Raw genomic sequence first — 15,289 nt, 5'->3', positions numbered from 1 at the left:
ACCTGCTCTAAATGAATGCCTTTGCTATCAAACTTAGTAAACCGAATGTCAAATACGGTTTTGTAAGATAAATGTCTTGAAAATACAGCTTTAAAATTTCAGAGGACAAAATCAAACAAATTAATTTAATGTGATGGTATTATAAGGGTTTTTCTTTGTATTTTGTACACATTAAAAATGTTCTTCTTCCGTTACGTGAACCAATACATTTGGACAAGTCTGGGCAGTTTTGTGCATTCCAGCTGGTGGGGTGAACTTAAGTATAAACAGGTGCCATTATTTAAAAGCTAGACCTAGGTTGTTATCTTGAACTGCTTTAGCTCACTTGAAGGCAGTGGAATTGCACCCACTGGCACCTGTTCAGGTTCTTAACCACTGAGTTTCTTCTGATCTTGTACTGCAGGATATTTTATTTCAGTTGAAACTTTGAATAAGGAAGGAGTATGTTCAATTCTTTAGGTAACAATAGAGATAGCATGGTATTAAAAGGATAGGTATTTTAAATGGTATATCTATTTTTAGCATCTCAAATGTTCTCCAGTTTGAAGAAACTAGAGTAAAAATATTGGGGTATTCTTTTAGTGTAAAAAGAGCTTTGTTATTTATAAACTTATGCCATTTCAGTAATCTTAATAATAGATCTGGAAACCATTTCTAGGGAAGGAGAGAGGTTCAACACATCTATTTTCATGGTGGCTACTTCAAGTTTCAGTTGTTTTCTGACACTTTTGGCATCTTTGCTTACAGGGCTTTTAGCTTTTTTGTCAAAAAAAAAAAAAAAAAAAAAAAAAGTTAGTTCTCTCCAGCCTAGAACACTGTGATTCTCATCCTTTAATTAGTTGTTAAAAGCCTGGTGAGGCAAATCATTCAGGATGATGGTAGTGATAAATACAGGTTACTAGATGTTCAGGGTAAGTTATCTGTGTGCTTTTTATGGTGTTAAGAATAAGAGGTAAGATTTAGGTATATGAAGGAACATTAAGAAACACATGGGGGGGAGGAGATCATTATTCTAAACTCCTTTCACAAGAAGTGAATGCTTCTTATTTGCTTCAGGAAGAGAATAGCCAGATGACTAAGGGTCTGGTCACTTGAAATTCTTAGTTCCTCACACAGGAATAAGCACTCAACACAGTCCCATTTAATGTGATTTAAAAAAAACCCCAAACCAAACCACACAAACCCAAACAAAACCAACAGCAGCACAGATAGCTCTTTAGAACAAAGACGGGTAGGTTCCGTTGATAGCTAATGATCTTGTGCAAAAAAAGCAGAGAAGCTTCATGTAGATAAGACTGAAAGTAATGTTTTGACCATAAAGTTGTTTAAGAATTAAAATTTATAACAAAAATAGTCACCTGAGCCTATTCATATTTCTATCTGATAAGGTTAACTGCATTTTTAAGGTAGCTTGTTGATGGAAACTTTTGTTGTACTTACATTGGTGATGCAAAAAAGGGCAAGTAGGAAAGTGCCAAAAGAAACACCAAAGGTGAAGAGCTTCCTATGCTGCTTCAGAATTTGGAAATCATCTGCCAAGCCAGTGATGACAGCCTCCATTCCGCCCATCTGAGGAAGGGAAGGCAAGAGCTCTGGTTAAACGCTACTGACTGTTGTAAATACAGATTGAATAATGTAAAGCAGCTTGAATAATTAATTCCCAACCACTGTATGATTTCTGACATTTCAGCTGTAAATCAGTGGCATTCTGAGGTATAATTTATTTTCTCGAGGTAGAGAAGTGAGTCAGGGAACTGGACATCAAGTGCCATGGCTGTTGGCTTGATAGCCATATCCTCTGCAGACTCTTTGCTGACTCATCAGGATAGTAAGTAGACAGTACTTTGGGAAAAATAATATATATTTTAGTATACTTTGGGGAAAAAGCTGGTAGCTTAAGTAACCAAACTCCTTAAGAGATTACTAATATAAAGACAGACACAACAAGTACCTAGGGGAAATGTACTGAACAAAGATTCAGTTTAGCCATTGATTAACCAAATCCAGTTCAACAAAAATCTTTACAGACCTGGGAGAATCACTACATAGGAAGCTTGGTATAATTTTTTTTGTTGACAACATGAAAGAATTTTACTTTGTTCTCTAGAAGTTAATGCTGAACATTAGCCATTGTTTTGCAATATAGGAAAGGTACTTCCCAAGTTTTCATTGAAATTGCTGAGTTATGTAGGTGGTTATGAATTTTAATTTCTTTCCACCAATGAAAGCATTCTGCACTCCCTCCACCAAGAAGTTGTGAAAATGAATTCCAGTCTACTCTCATAATAAATAAATTTATTTAATATTTTGGGGAGGCTGGATTCCATGCTTCTTCTGATGCTGAAAGATCATGGCAAGACTTGGAGTGCTTGGTGCAATACAGTAGTTGGTTAGCAGTTGCTGACATAGCCTGTCCCTTTCCTATAAGAATTTGATGAAACCAGCATCTCTGGTTGAAATCAGTAGCAGAGAATTATCTCTCTAGAATTTGAATGATTCCTGTCTACAGCCAAATTGCTGGGGGCAGTGGACCTATTTTTTTTTAAAGGTAGCTAATGTTCACAAGTAAAATGTCCCAAAACCTAGTGTAGGTTTGTATTTCCTAGTGTCTAGGGGGAGTATCCGTAAGTGCCCTGCAGTTAAGATGGGTTAATATTTGATGTTCTCAGAAGTTGTTACCGTGTTGGCACTTAAATTGTCATGGAGAAGTTGAAAATGGAGAAAACATGGATTATTTTGGCTAAGGACCACTTCTTAATGTATCATGATCTATTCCCCTTGTTAATTCCCTATGCCAAGCTAGATACCTACTCCAAACATTTGTTCCATTTTCTGTCCTTTTCATTGTTGCTTGCTTAACCTTGCATGATCAGATTTCTCTTTGCTTAAATATTTTGGCAGTTCCATTTTTGTACAGATGTCTGTATTTCTGTGCCAGTGCAGGCTTATATGCATGAATAAAAGTATTCATATATAATTATTCCTCTTTAGCTTTGGGGTTGTTTGATTTTTAGCTTTAAAAATTTTCATTTTCCCTTCAGGGGCTTGATCAGTCAAATGTGGGGGGAGAGTTGAGAAGGCCACCATAAAAAATACTGTATGACCTGAGTTTTCTTAGGTAAATGATGAAAAATCCTGAAGAAAACACGAACAAGCAAATCCCTCCCCTTTTAGAAAGAAAGAGCAAAACTCGGTGACATAGTTCATAGTATTTTAATTAGCTCCACAAGAAAGAGCTTTCTTCACTTGTCGGATAAGTGTGTTCTGCAATCTAAAGCCCTGTGTTTTTGTCACTTAAATGTTTCTTTACATTGCCTTAAATTTACTGCTGTTGCAAAGTTAACCGCTTTGGATCTAAACACTTCTGAGCATGTATTTTCTTCTTCTTAATTCTGCCCTGTACCTACTGGTCATTCATGCCCTTCTGCTGTGCTAAACCCTTCCTTACCATCCTTCATGTTTGCTTACAGTTGAAAAATGGCCAAGCTGCCAACCCAGATATAATCTTGCCTCAAACGTTTGAGTAAGGATCCAGATCTTAGTGTATAGACAAACTTCACTGAACCTGAGCTGGAATCAAAAAATCTAAGCACTTTGGAAACATTTAGACCTGAATCTGACCTTTACAGCCCAGACCTTACTCTGTAAGATCTCATTCAGCTATTTGCCAATGATTATCAAAGCTTCCTGCCACAGCCTCATTTTTCTTAGTTTTGCTCTCCTCCACGTCAATTCATTCCTTCCCTTTCTTGTCCTTCAAAATGAATGACATTTTCTGAAGTTGTAAGCAATGGAAACACTGTTTTTTGCCATTTCCAGCAAGAAGTTCCTAGATCAGCTCCATACATTCAGAACTATGAAAGAGACTTCTATGTTTTAGAATAGTAAGAAACCCCTGCCCTACTAAAAATTATGAATGTTTGTTCATGGTTCACTATTCCTTAAAGACCCTGTTTGTTTTTCCCAGAAATTAATCAACCTTTAAGCTAAATATAACAGATGTCTTGATGCGTCTTTGGCAACAACAAAGCAGTACAAAAGTTGTTAGGAGATTTGGGATATTTTCTGGGCTGAAGTTTCTGTGACCCTGAATGTCATAGTACAGTAAAAGTCATCACATTATGGAAAGATCAAATACACTTGTTAGACTAGACATTTTATAGTAAGATAGTAGTAAAATGAAACCACTATGGAAATATTTTGCTGTGATTTTTAAATTGTGACTAAACTTACAGGAAATTCTGTATCATTGCTTGTAGAAAATAATCAGAGTACCTTCAGACATTGTCTATCTTGTGCTGAATTTCATTAATCTGCTTATGTAAAAATCTCTTCTAGAAACCACTCTACTCAATGTCTTCCTGTGGCTTGTTTTTTGCAAGTGGGGTTCCAAAACCTTACTGCAGGTTTGTAGTAGCAACACTTCATAGTAGTGATGCTGGGTCATACCTTTAAATAGTAATAACTGTTGATGAACAGCCCCTCTGTAAGGTCATAAAAAAGCATCAGTGAGTAATTATTTGCTGGCTTGTAAAAGATTTGATCTTTTCCTAATTCTCTTAAATACTATGAGTCTTTAAATGTACTGCCAGGAGTAATACTATTGGTATGTTGGCTGTGACTGTGAAAACAGATTCAGGGAATGTACAGAATGTTATTTGAAATGTAATAAACCCCCTGTTTAAGGTTGTACCTCTCCAGTTACAGAATATAACAATAAAGGAAAAACGTCAAGGCTAGAAGGAAGAAATACTCACAGAACTGTCAATGCCAAGAGTAAGGAGCATGATGAAGAATACCACAGCCCAAAATGTAGATCCTGAAAGAGTTGAAATTGCCTCTGGATACAGAATGAAAACTAAACCAGCTCCTGAAATAGAAAAGAAAAAGAAAAAAAGTATTACTAAATGATGTTTCTTAGCTTCACAAAAGTGTTCATTTTAATAAGATAAATTATGACTAAGTTGACCTTTACATCAGTCCACATCACACTCTTGAGTAGCTGTTAAAAAAAAATTTGCATTATACCAAAAATATATTCAAAATACTTTAATAATGTACTCATGACAGTTTTGTCTTACCCCCCCCCCCCCCCATTCCATTCTTTCCTATTTCTAATAATATTTTATGGGATTTGCAACCTCACTAGCTATTTTTCAACTATGTAGTAGAGAAGGAACCATGTGGATGTAAACTCCACTGTTGGCAGGAGAACTCTTGGATGTGATGAGAGATACAGGAACTGAAATCATGGGTGACCTGTTAGCAGTGAAAGGACTCTACAGCTAAGCTTACCAGAACCCTCCAAAACAGTAAGCTATGGCAGTGAACAGCAATACTTTTGCAAGATACTATGCAGTGGTAAATGACTGTTGCACAGGGTAAACTTGTGAGGGGCAAGATGTTCAGGAACCTCGATTCAACAGAGGTGGGATGAATCAATGCCATTTAGAGTTCACATTTCAGCAAGGCATTTACACACTGAGTTTTAGTTCCAAGTAAGTTAATTCAGATCACTTCCATGAGATTTTCACACACTTGTTTGAAACAAATATAAACACATTTGCAAATAAATGGTGGACAAAACCAGATAAAACTAGTACAAAATAAACTTCCTACCTTCAGTGGCTACATCCTCAATTTTAACTTTGTGTTCATGAGCCATGTAGCCCAATATGGAGAAAATTGCAAATCCTGAGATGAAGCTTGTGACACAGTTAATGGTGCTAGTCAGCAAAGCATCCCTAATGATGGAGAGAAGAACAGCCCAGTGAAAAAACCCCCACACTTTAAGAACTAGATGAGGATTGTCTTATAGCGATAGGAAGATTCTTGTGAAAATGCTAATTGTGCAATTATCCTGATGATCAAAAGCTCATATCAGCATACTATGCTAGGAAATTACCTACTTCTGTGTACTATTTTGATTTAAAACTGAGTTCTGTTCAAAAAAACCAACAAAGCTATGTTAAATGTTAAGATACTAAAGAGTAATTTCATCATCCTAGCTGGTAGCCGTAACAGCAAGAGAGTGGCCTGAAGTGAAAGAGCCTTACTGTTCATCAATTCATATAAGCAGATATTGAGGAGTATTTTCAGTTAACTCCAGGAGTGCATTTTTGGCAAACTGTGCTGCCATTTAGATGGCACTGGGTAACCATCCTTAATCTATAATGAGGTCCCTTCATCTACGAAGTTAGCGAGGCTTTTTCTGAAAAAGATACATCTCTTGTTTATCACATTGTTACAATAGTGAATTTGGTTTAAAGGTTAAATATTATCCAGTGCGGATCACATAGTAATGATTGTACGAAGTTGTGGTTCTAATCAATCTGCCATGGTATTATGATAGACCTATGAGTTTTCCTGGGTATTAATAATCCCTATTACCAAACCTAGCTTGAAGATAAGTAGACCATACATCTTTGGATGTCTGCCTAATCTGCACAGTGTCTTGTAGGTAATCTTTTGCTGCATATGACCTTTGGAATAGAGGACAGGGCTCTATGAACATCAGTAATGCCAAACAGTGCTTTAATAAGCAGAAAGTAAATATGATTTCCTTTTATCAGTTACACTACCCAAAAACATAGGTGCCATACACCAAACTTTATCCTCTCCCTTGTATCACTTTATTTTGATAACATTGAAGAATTTATGTCCTGCAATTCTTAAAGTGCTTTCCTGGAGGAAAGCTGCAGGATCAAGAGAGACCAGATTGGACCCATAAACTCAAATTCTTTTCACTTATTAAAGAAGAAAATTGCTAGTTATTTGTCACTGATAAGATGGCAACAGTATTTCTTGTTTCCCACAATTGAAAAACATTCTTATGCAAGTGAATAATGCTTCTTTTTGCTTAGTCAATAAATGGATTGTGATGCTTATCTCCTTATAAACTGAGCTGAGATAGCTCTCAGTATTTTGCGTGTAAAACTAGATCATGATTTAAGTACAAATTTTCATATTTTCTGGCCCTGATTTTCAGTATTGTTATCCTACCTCACATTACTGACACTATTCCTCTCAAGGAAGGTGTATTGAAGCATAGATGGGACAGTATAGTGCTGAGTTATGGCCTTCATTTGGAAACAGTACTATTTTCAATTTGTACTGTTTCAAGAAAGCCTTTTGAACAAAATATGTCAGCACATTATGGGGTTATTTGACCAAAAGAAGGATATTTTTAAGTGTTGTAAATGCTACTGAATTGAAGCTTGTTTTTATGGTTAGAACTAAAACACAGTATTTAATGAAACTATAGATTACTCTTACAGGAAAGGCTTGTGAAGAAACATTGGACAAATATAGTAAGATAAGAACTAAATAATATGATTTCACATATAGTCTGTGGTGTTTTCTTAGTTTCAAGTGGATTTTTTTTCCATTTCAGAGCAAATTAGAATGCAGAAGAAAAACAGTTATATAGGGAGCTGCTATGGGATTAATGCAAAATTATTTGCAGAAGACAATAAAAGTTATTTTGGAAGATTGCTGTGGCTAGCATTCTAACTGAAGGGTTCTCAAACCTGGTAATGCTACCTACTGCAAATAATCAGCTGGCAACCTAAAGTTTCTCTGGATTAAGTACAAAGCTCTCTGAAGTCAGTGGAAGTATTCCATGATTTTGGTTTTCAATCTGATTTAGGGAGTTCAAATCTATATATTTTCTTGTACCTTTTTACTTTAAAAATTTTTTTGCTATCCTTCAGTTCACAATGTGTTTATAATACATGTACTTTCTGCATTTATATTTCATGGGAAAATTTAAAGCGATGCTTGTTTTCATTCCAAAATGGAATGTTAACAAAACTTCTAAATGTTGGAAGTTCTCAGAAGGTGCAGAGCAGTTCTGGTTGAATTTCCATGGCGGTGATTCAGCAAGACACTTACAAACTGACTTGATTTAAAGTGCATTCCTAAATTGAAGCTCAACATAAAATATCAGAAATATAATCCCAAAGCACAGAAACACTTCTGGAAACTGGAATCCTTCTGCTTTTGGCTCCTGGACCAATAAGATTTCATCCTGTGTTCACTGTTGCACTTAATGGTACTTTTGAAAGGCAAACACAAGCACAGTTTACACAGCTGTTTAAAGTCCAAACCTAATCCCATTCTGGTTTGCTGTACAGCAGATATCTTGGCAGGTTCCTGTTACTAAAATTTCAGTAAGGAAGACAGTGTTTCAAGATTTGGGTTGGTTGCTATGTCTACACAAGACTGACCATCATTAATAAATGACTAAAGATAAAAAGATAGCTTAATACTTATTCCAGCTGCAGTTAGAGTAAAATAGTATCATTCTGAAGCACTACGAAAGAATAGGCTGTCTTACCTGTAACAGTTGTTGTCAAACTTATTGTAACTGGCAAATGCGATTAAAACACCAAACCCGGCTCCTAAGGAGTAAAATATCTGAGTAGCTGCATCAATCCATACCTGCATAATGACACCAACATTGTCAGTGTCAGTTCAGTCTGAAAGATACATCAGGGAAATGCAAGAAGTGTACAAGACATCTGGCTTTTGAAAAATGATCAGCATTTGTGCTTATGGGAGTGTAACTGCTTCTCAGCCCCCAAGAGATGTCACATAGAGCACAGTTGTGATCTGGAATGGCTTAACCCGAAATAGTAAGGGCCAATGCAGCGGGCAAGTTCTCAGTGCATGCACACTGCTACCACGGTGGGGTGTACCAGCTGGATCTGTACTTCTGAGCTTTTACTGAGTACTGAAATGATTACATGATTTTTCTCCCGGTGACAGAAATACACTTCCAATAGTTCTTGTTCCAATTTATTTTGGAATGTACAACCAGAAAACTAAAAATAGTTAATGGGTCAAGAGTTACAGGACATTTTCTTTCCCATAAGAGAGCTTTCTTCGTGGGACTGTTAGTACACTTTATAGGATGCTTTCTTGTTTCAGAAGCTGAAGCATGACTGACTTGCTGTGAACAGAACCATGCAGGTTATCTGTCACCTTTCCCACTTAGTTGGAGAAGGACTTATTGCTGATAGTCATGAATTTTCAGTTTAGATGCAGCTTGGTCATTCTCAGAATTGTCCGCTTGGGAAAACATGTTTTTAATGCTATAGCATTTTCTCAAGTGACCCTCCAGCCCAACATCCAACCAAGATGTGCAGACAGCAGACAGGAGCAACAGTGCTGGTCTCCTGAATCAGAAGCCTGAAAATAGCCTACCCTGGTTAATGAGGGTTTCACTTACTCAGTTGTTACGCAGAGATATTTAAACAAGCATCTTCAACAAGGGTAATGAAGCCAATGGAGTGAATAATACTCAACATTTCTCAAAATGAGATCTTCAGTTTTTGATTAAGTCTGCCAAGTGCTCAAGACTATGAAAAGCGCTGGATTTCATCTCCATCCATCTCTACAAAATCAGATCCAATGTATCTACTCAGCAGCGGCTTTCTAATAGATCTAAGCAACATATGAGCTCCATTTGCATTGGGATTTTAATGCTAAGCTTTCACATTTGGCCCAATGAAAAGAGAGTGAGTGCCTTATCCCATCCTAACATGATATGAAAGCACTTATGCTAGTGGTCTATTTTTTTTCTCAACATAGATGATAGATGCTTTTAACTACTGCCTGTTGAAGGCTGAAAACCATTTATTGAACTCTAGATTTGTAGAGAAACTTAATTTTATGAACTGTTGAGAGTTAATTACTTGAAAGTTAATATGTAGAACAATCTATGATGTGTTTATTGCAAACCGGTGGATAGGGTGATATGATTTCTCTCAAATTGCAGTTCATACAGGGCTTTTAGGTATCATGGATTTCTTTTACTAAATAGCAAAACAATCCTGTAAAATTAATTCCTTGCTCATTCCTCTCATATACCCAGTTACATCTGAATGTTCTATCTCCACACAAAGGTTGAGATCAAATAGAGTTGTACTCTCTGAAGAGCGTTTATGTAGATAAGAGTGCAGAAGGGGGGATGCAAAGCCTCCTATAATTTTTCTTGTTTTTTAAAACTTCCCATAACTTGTGTTGTTAACGAATTCCTGAAATTTTTTAAAATAAATTTTGCTTAAACTATAACTAGATCTGCATGCTGCCACCATAAGGCACTTGTTTTTAGTGGCTCTCTAGCTCTTTTCTGTCTTGCCGGTGGAGTTGCACTCATTATACTTCCCCTTGCTTAAGGGTGCTTGAATAGTAAGAATGTGCTTAAGTCCTATTGATTCAAATAAGCAGTTATCACCTGCTGCCTACCAAAGGAGTTATGCATATGCTTACCTATCTGTTGAGTACGAGTCTTGGCTCATAGTAACTGATTAGGAAACAAATTGAGAAGATCAAGGTGAAGGGAAAAAAGAGCAGAAACCAGAAATTACTTTAGAACTAAGATTAAATGCAAAACATTCCCTTTGTGACAACAAAGCAGGATGTGAAACAGACAGTGGGGCTGGTTCTTCTTCAGTTTACACTCATGTTCTCTGTTCACTTCAGCTGGATGGCTTCTGATTGATGCATAGTCTAATATATTTTATGGTAGGATATTGTTTTTATATGCATTAAAAATGAAAAAATAGAAACATTTTACAGAAGGCAGTCATCAATCTTTCTAGCTTTCTTCATAGTTGTTTATGCCATTATAACTTCTGTGCATATTCTTTCTTGTGTATGTGGATTTAAAGAATCACTGTGCTGTGTGGAGAGGAAATATTGTGTGCACCCCCAGATGTTATATAATCTTCAGGAAACTTGTTAAGGTCTGTGAAAGAGTGAGTGTCTTCCTCATGTCTGATTTAACTCTGTATTTAACGCTGATTCCTTTAGCAGAACAGAAGTGTAGCTGCTGTTTTACACAGATGTTTAATGTATCCATTTGTGTAGTGGAGATGAGTATTGTGGCTTTGTAGCTCCTGGACTTTCAGCAAGGAGCGTAGCTGGGCATTGGTCTAGTTAAGAGGTCTTCAGGTGAATATCTTTCTGTCCTTTTTATAGACACACTCTTTGTGGGTTCAATATCCCTGAAAATTGAGGTGTCTTAGGGCTTGCTCAGTGCTGTGCAATATGCGGCCCTATAAAATGAGGCAGACCTTGACATTGATCAGGATGCTGTAAGGTCTTTTAGAAGAGCATTGGCAGAGCCCTCTGTAGGTCATTACTGTTTGTGACTTACGATGTTTCTTTGTTAGGTTCATCATTTGGGAGAAAAAAAATCATAAATCAGAAAGGTTCAGGGACGCATTGACATAGAACTGAAGCAGGAGTCTATTCTTTGGAGCCTGAGGACAGACTAAACACACAAGCCTATTGCAGCAGCAGGTATCCCAGTCTCTGAGCAGGAGAAAGGCTGACTTGGCAAAGCAGTTCGTGAAACTTCTCCTTATAACTGATCTTTAGTCTTTTATTATTCTAGAGCAACTTTTTGTTGTTGTTGTTGTCTGAAAAATTTAGTCTTGGAAAACAAATAACTTTAGGGTCATCCAAATAGCAGCTGCAGAAATATTAAGCCACGAAACAGCAGTGCACAGAATATCCTTTCAAAAGCAGAAGGCAGATATGATTATGGAGGCCTAGATTCTGAGCTGATGCAAGCTGGCACAGCTCCATAGACAGCTAGTTGAACTTGTGATGTTTTTTGCCAAACAGCTCTTAAAATGTATAAGAAAAATTTAAGCACCTCCTTTGTTAATCCTTGCATCTTTGTATTTATGTGTATGCATAAATGTGAACTACTGAGGTGGCTACTGCCTTGTTGACAAAGGTGGATGGAAGTCCCATATTTGAAGTTTGGTTTGACTATTACAAATAGAGTGAGAAGGGGTCTGGGTTCTGGTGATAACTTCTGTTGTTGAAGAAATGCCCGTTTCCAAATTTAGTATTACAAAACCAAGGAAGGATTGTTTTGCTAAGAGTATATAAAATAGGTCTGTATTCTCACACTCAAGGTCTTTTTAATTATTCAGGAAAAATCAAGATAGGATGCATAGGAAATGTACAGTGCAACTATGTACAGACTGCAGACATCTCTGAAAGCTGCAAATTTTCAAGACAGTTAATTTCCTTCTAGTAGAACTATGTCCTCGCTTTTCAGTTTTGTAACCATTTGAATGGCCTTGTGACCCATCCACAGGGATACTGGTGTTTTATAAATTATTTATGATACTTTTAGAACAGCACAGTGGTAAGATCTCTCTGTAGTCACCAGATCATTGTTCTTCATAGGTCTGAAATACTGGTAATTTCATGAGTTAGTGACTATACTCACAGATCTTGCTTTACAAGAGATGAAATAATTCTTAGTTCTAAGGTACTCCACAAATTGAGTCAGTTTGGATATATTTAATGAGAATGTCTTGCAATGTTGTTAAATGATACAGTGAAATGTACATTACTTTCGATAGTAAGATGAGAACATCATACTATTGAAAATCTCATTTGTATGAAGGACCATGATTTGATTAGGTGAGTTAGTCCTGAATTAGTAGGTTTAGCAAGGTTTTCATAGGCCAGCATTTTTGTTTACTAGGTTAATATTTAACCTAGTAATTAATCAAAATCACAAAGAAAAATCTTCTTCTTGGGGAAATTCTTAGCCTTTTGAGAACTAAATTTTTGCATGACTCAATTTTCATGTATAAAGCATACTGTAGTTTACAGGGTACACAGACAAAGCATGAACTTTAAGGGACTGCCGCACCTGAAAACCGCCCTTGCACAGGTTTTTTGTGATCAGAACAGCTTGGGTTCAGGCTGAGATAGTCCTGTTATAGAGAGTGTTGGAAAGTTAGACTATCAGGGATAGTGGACTAGTGCTTACGCAAAAGCAGAAGTGTGGCTATATAATTTCAGAAATGACCTCTAATATTTTCAGTTTTAGTAACAGGGGCAACAGGTTTAATAATAACAAGGGAATGAGAGCAGAAGAGTATACTTACTGTGGCTTCTTTTAATCTTCTGAAATCTATGTGCAGGTATGCATTTATTCCATTGTATGCACCTGGCAGGGTTATTCCATGTATTAACAAGACAAATAATACAACATAAGGCAAAGTGGCTGTTATCCAAACAACCTGCAGACAACAGAGATCCCAAAGGTTAATCAACTGTTACAGAAGATTTAAGAATGTGTGAAAAATACAGCTGGCACTTTCTTGGTTTTGTCCATTCAATTCAATGGAGAAGCTCTTTATAGGATGTCTTGGGGGAAAATGCTGTTATGTATCAGAAGTCTTTATGTGTGCATGTTTACAGGTACCAGTAGGAGACAGTTTTGACAAACAGAAGACTTGGAGTGCTTATATATTACCTGTGTGTGTTAGACTGCTGATTAGCTCTTCAGCTATATATTCATTTACTAAACAAGTGCAGTCATTGCCTCCTGTTAGGTGATACTTTCATGAAAATGTACAAAAAACTCTAAGATGTATCCAACCCTAGAATTTCTATTCAGGTGTTTTCTGAGGGATGTCAAAGAGTAGTTTCAAATTACTTTTGCCAGATATTTCTCTTGTCATGGCATTTTATATAATAAAACCAAAGCATCTTAAACCATTGAAACGTTAGTACATTTTGCTAAGAATAGGAGGCACGTTTAAGACAATTTAAAGTCTTTCAAAATATTTTCTGGATGAGACCACTAATGCTGAATTGAAAATAATATGCTAATAAAATTTCCAGTTGGAACATTACACAAGCAAAACCTGTAAATAAAACAAAGGCTGAATCGGGATTGTGTATTTCCACTGTACATATATGAAGGCCTCTCACATGGTTTGGTCCCTGAGGATCCCTCAGAAGCAGTGATTTAGTCTCTTGCTTTCTAAAATTAGGAGGCTTCTTAAAGGAGACAGGGAACATAGTTGAGATAGAAGGACAATATTAGCTCTACCTTTCCTGAAGTCTTCACGCCTTTCCACAGACTAAAGAAAAGAATGATTACCACGACCAAGAGGCAGAGGGAAAGTTGCCAGCGAGGCAAGCCAAGGTCATGGATTCCACGGCTTTCGTGCAGGTGCAGAACTCCTCGCCTACATACCAGATACACAGAAACAAAGCGAAGTCACTGAGGGAAAAAGGGTTTTACATATCTCATCCTGTGGGCAGCAGAAATGGATGCTGCACTGAGGTAGTAGTTGCCCTACTGACATCACTAGCAGTTAGTGAAATCTGTTTTGTGAAGCCATGTATTGTGCTTCTTCCTTCAATGCCTTTGTGGTCTCACTGGCCCTCTATGTCTGTTAAGCACCATAGTGCCATAATGATAGCACTCTCTCCTTCACTGGAAATGTTTGGGGATTTTGGAAGTGTCATTCATTGATTCTTGCTTGAACACTGAACAGGTGCCCAGAGAGGCTGCAGAATCTCTGTCCTTGGAGATTTTAAAACTTAGCCAGTAAAGGCCTTGAGCAGACTGATTTACTTTTGAAGTCAGCCTTGCTTTTGGGTAAGGAGTTGTATTAGATGACCTTCAGAGACCTTTCAACCTAAATTATTTTGTGATTCTAGATAAGCAAACAGCTGGCTTTCTGTAACTTGAGCAGCTCCAAAGTTACTCTCAATATCTTTTTGAATAGGCTGTTGTGAGGCTGCAAAAAAGTGGTTGGATAGGAAAAGCAACAGTTGATAAATTTAAACTGGACATAGTGCCCTCTGTTGTCCACTGAGACAGTGGAGTGATAGCAGAGGAAATTCTGTTGCTTACTAGGGCAGGCTAATTCTTTTGAGATCTACACAGTGAAATGGACTGAAGTGTAGGAGAGTGTTTGTCCTCATGACTGGTGATATCTACAATTAGAGCTGTCAAAACACATTGTGTTCAACGGGCACAGGGATATGGGAGAGATGTTATAGTGGATCTCCGTCCCTTTAACTCAGTTCTGTGCTATTGAAGTGTCTCTTGCTGCTTTTACAAATCTAAAAAATGCAGAAATATTTTCCTTTACTGAAAGCTGCATTTGCAAAGAGGAATGGCATTGCGGCTGGAGCCCTGCACTAGAGGTGAATTACAGAGCTAACTCCTGGTTCTGATATGAATCTACAGAATGCTGGCTCAGGGATCAATTTCTTAGTGTTTCAGTGCCCATCCAGTTAAATGGTCACGACCTTCCTTGTCTCCTTCCCTTTCTCTATCACCTTTTATTTGCAGTGCACTGCTTGGGTGAAATAGAAAGTTGATCTCTGTTGGCTTCTCTTAGCACCATGATAGTACAAACAAATCAAATCAAAAAAGCCCTTTTCACTGGAGGACCCTGACATGTTTTATGAAGATAACTGCATTTTAGAGAAACTGAAGTACCAA

At 37.1% G+C, this 15,289-nt stretch overlaps 1 protein-coding gene across 1 annotated transcript in view; it reads right to left on the bottom strand.

The window, feature by feature from the left end:
- SLC6A2 (solute carrier family 6 member 2) overlaps positions 1–15,289 on the bottom strand; it is a 79,188-nt gene that overhangs the window by 24,793 nt on the left and 39,106 nt on the right. The window contains 6 exon segments of the mRNA XM_030026573.2: positions 1,441–1,569; positions 4,758–4,870; positions 5,620–5,744; positions 8,339–8,442; positions 12,927–13,061; positions 13,880–14,018. Of these exon segments, the coding sequence (XP_029882433.2) occupies positions 1,441–1,569; positions 4,758–4,870; positions 5,620–5,744; positions 8,339–8,442; positions 12,927–13,061; positions 13,880–14,018 (745 nt within the window).

Source organism: Aquila chrysaetos, chromosome 9 (genome assembly GCF_900496995.4).
Source record: "Aquila chrysaetos chrysaetos chromosome 9, bAquChr1.4, whole genome shotgun sequence".
Taxonomy (NCBI): Eukaryota; Metazoa; Chordata; class Aves; order Accipitriformes; family Accipitridae; genus Aquila; species Aquila chrysaetos.
The sequence above is the reverse complement of the archived record's forward strand: the minus strand, read 5'-3'. Positions and strand labels throughout refer to the sequence as shown.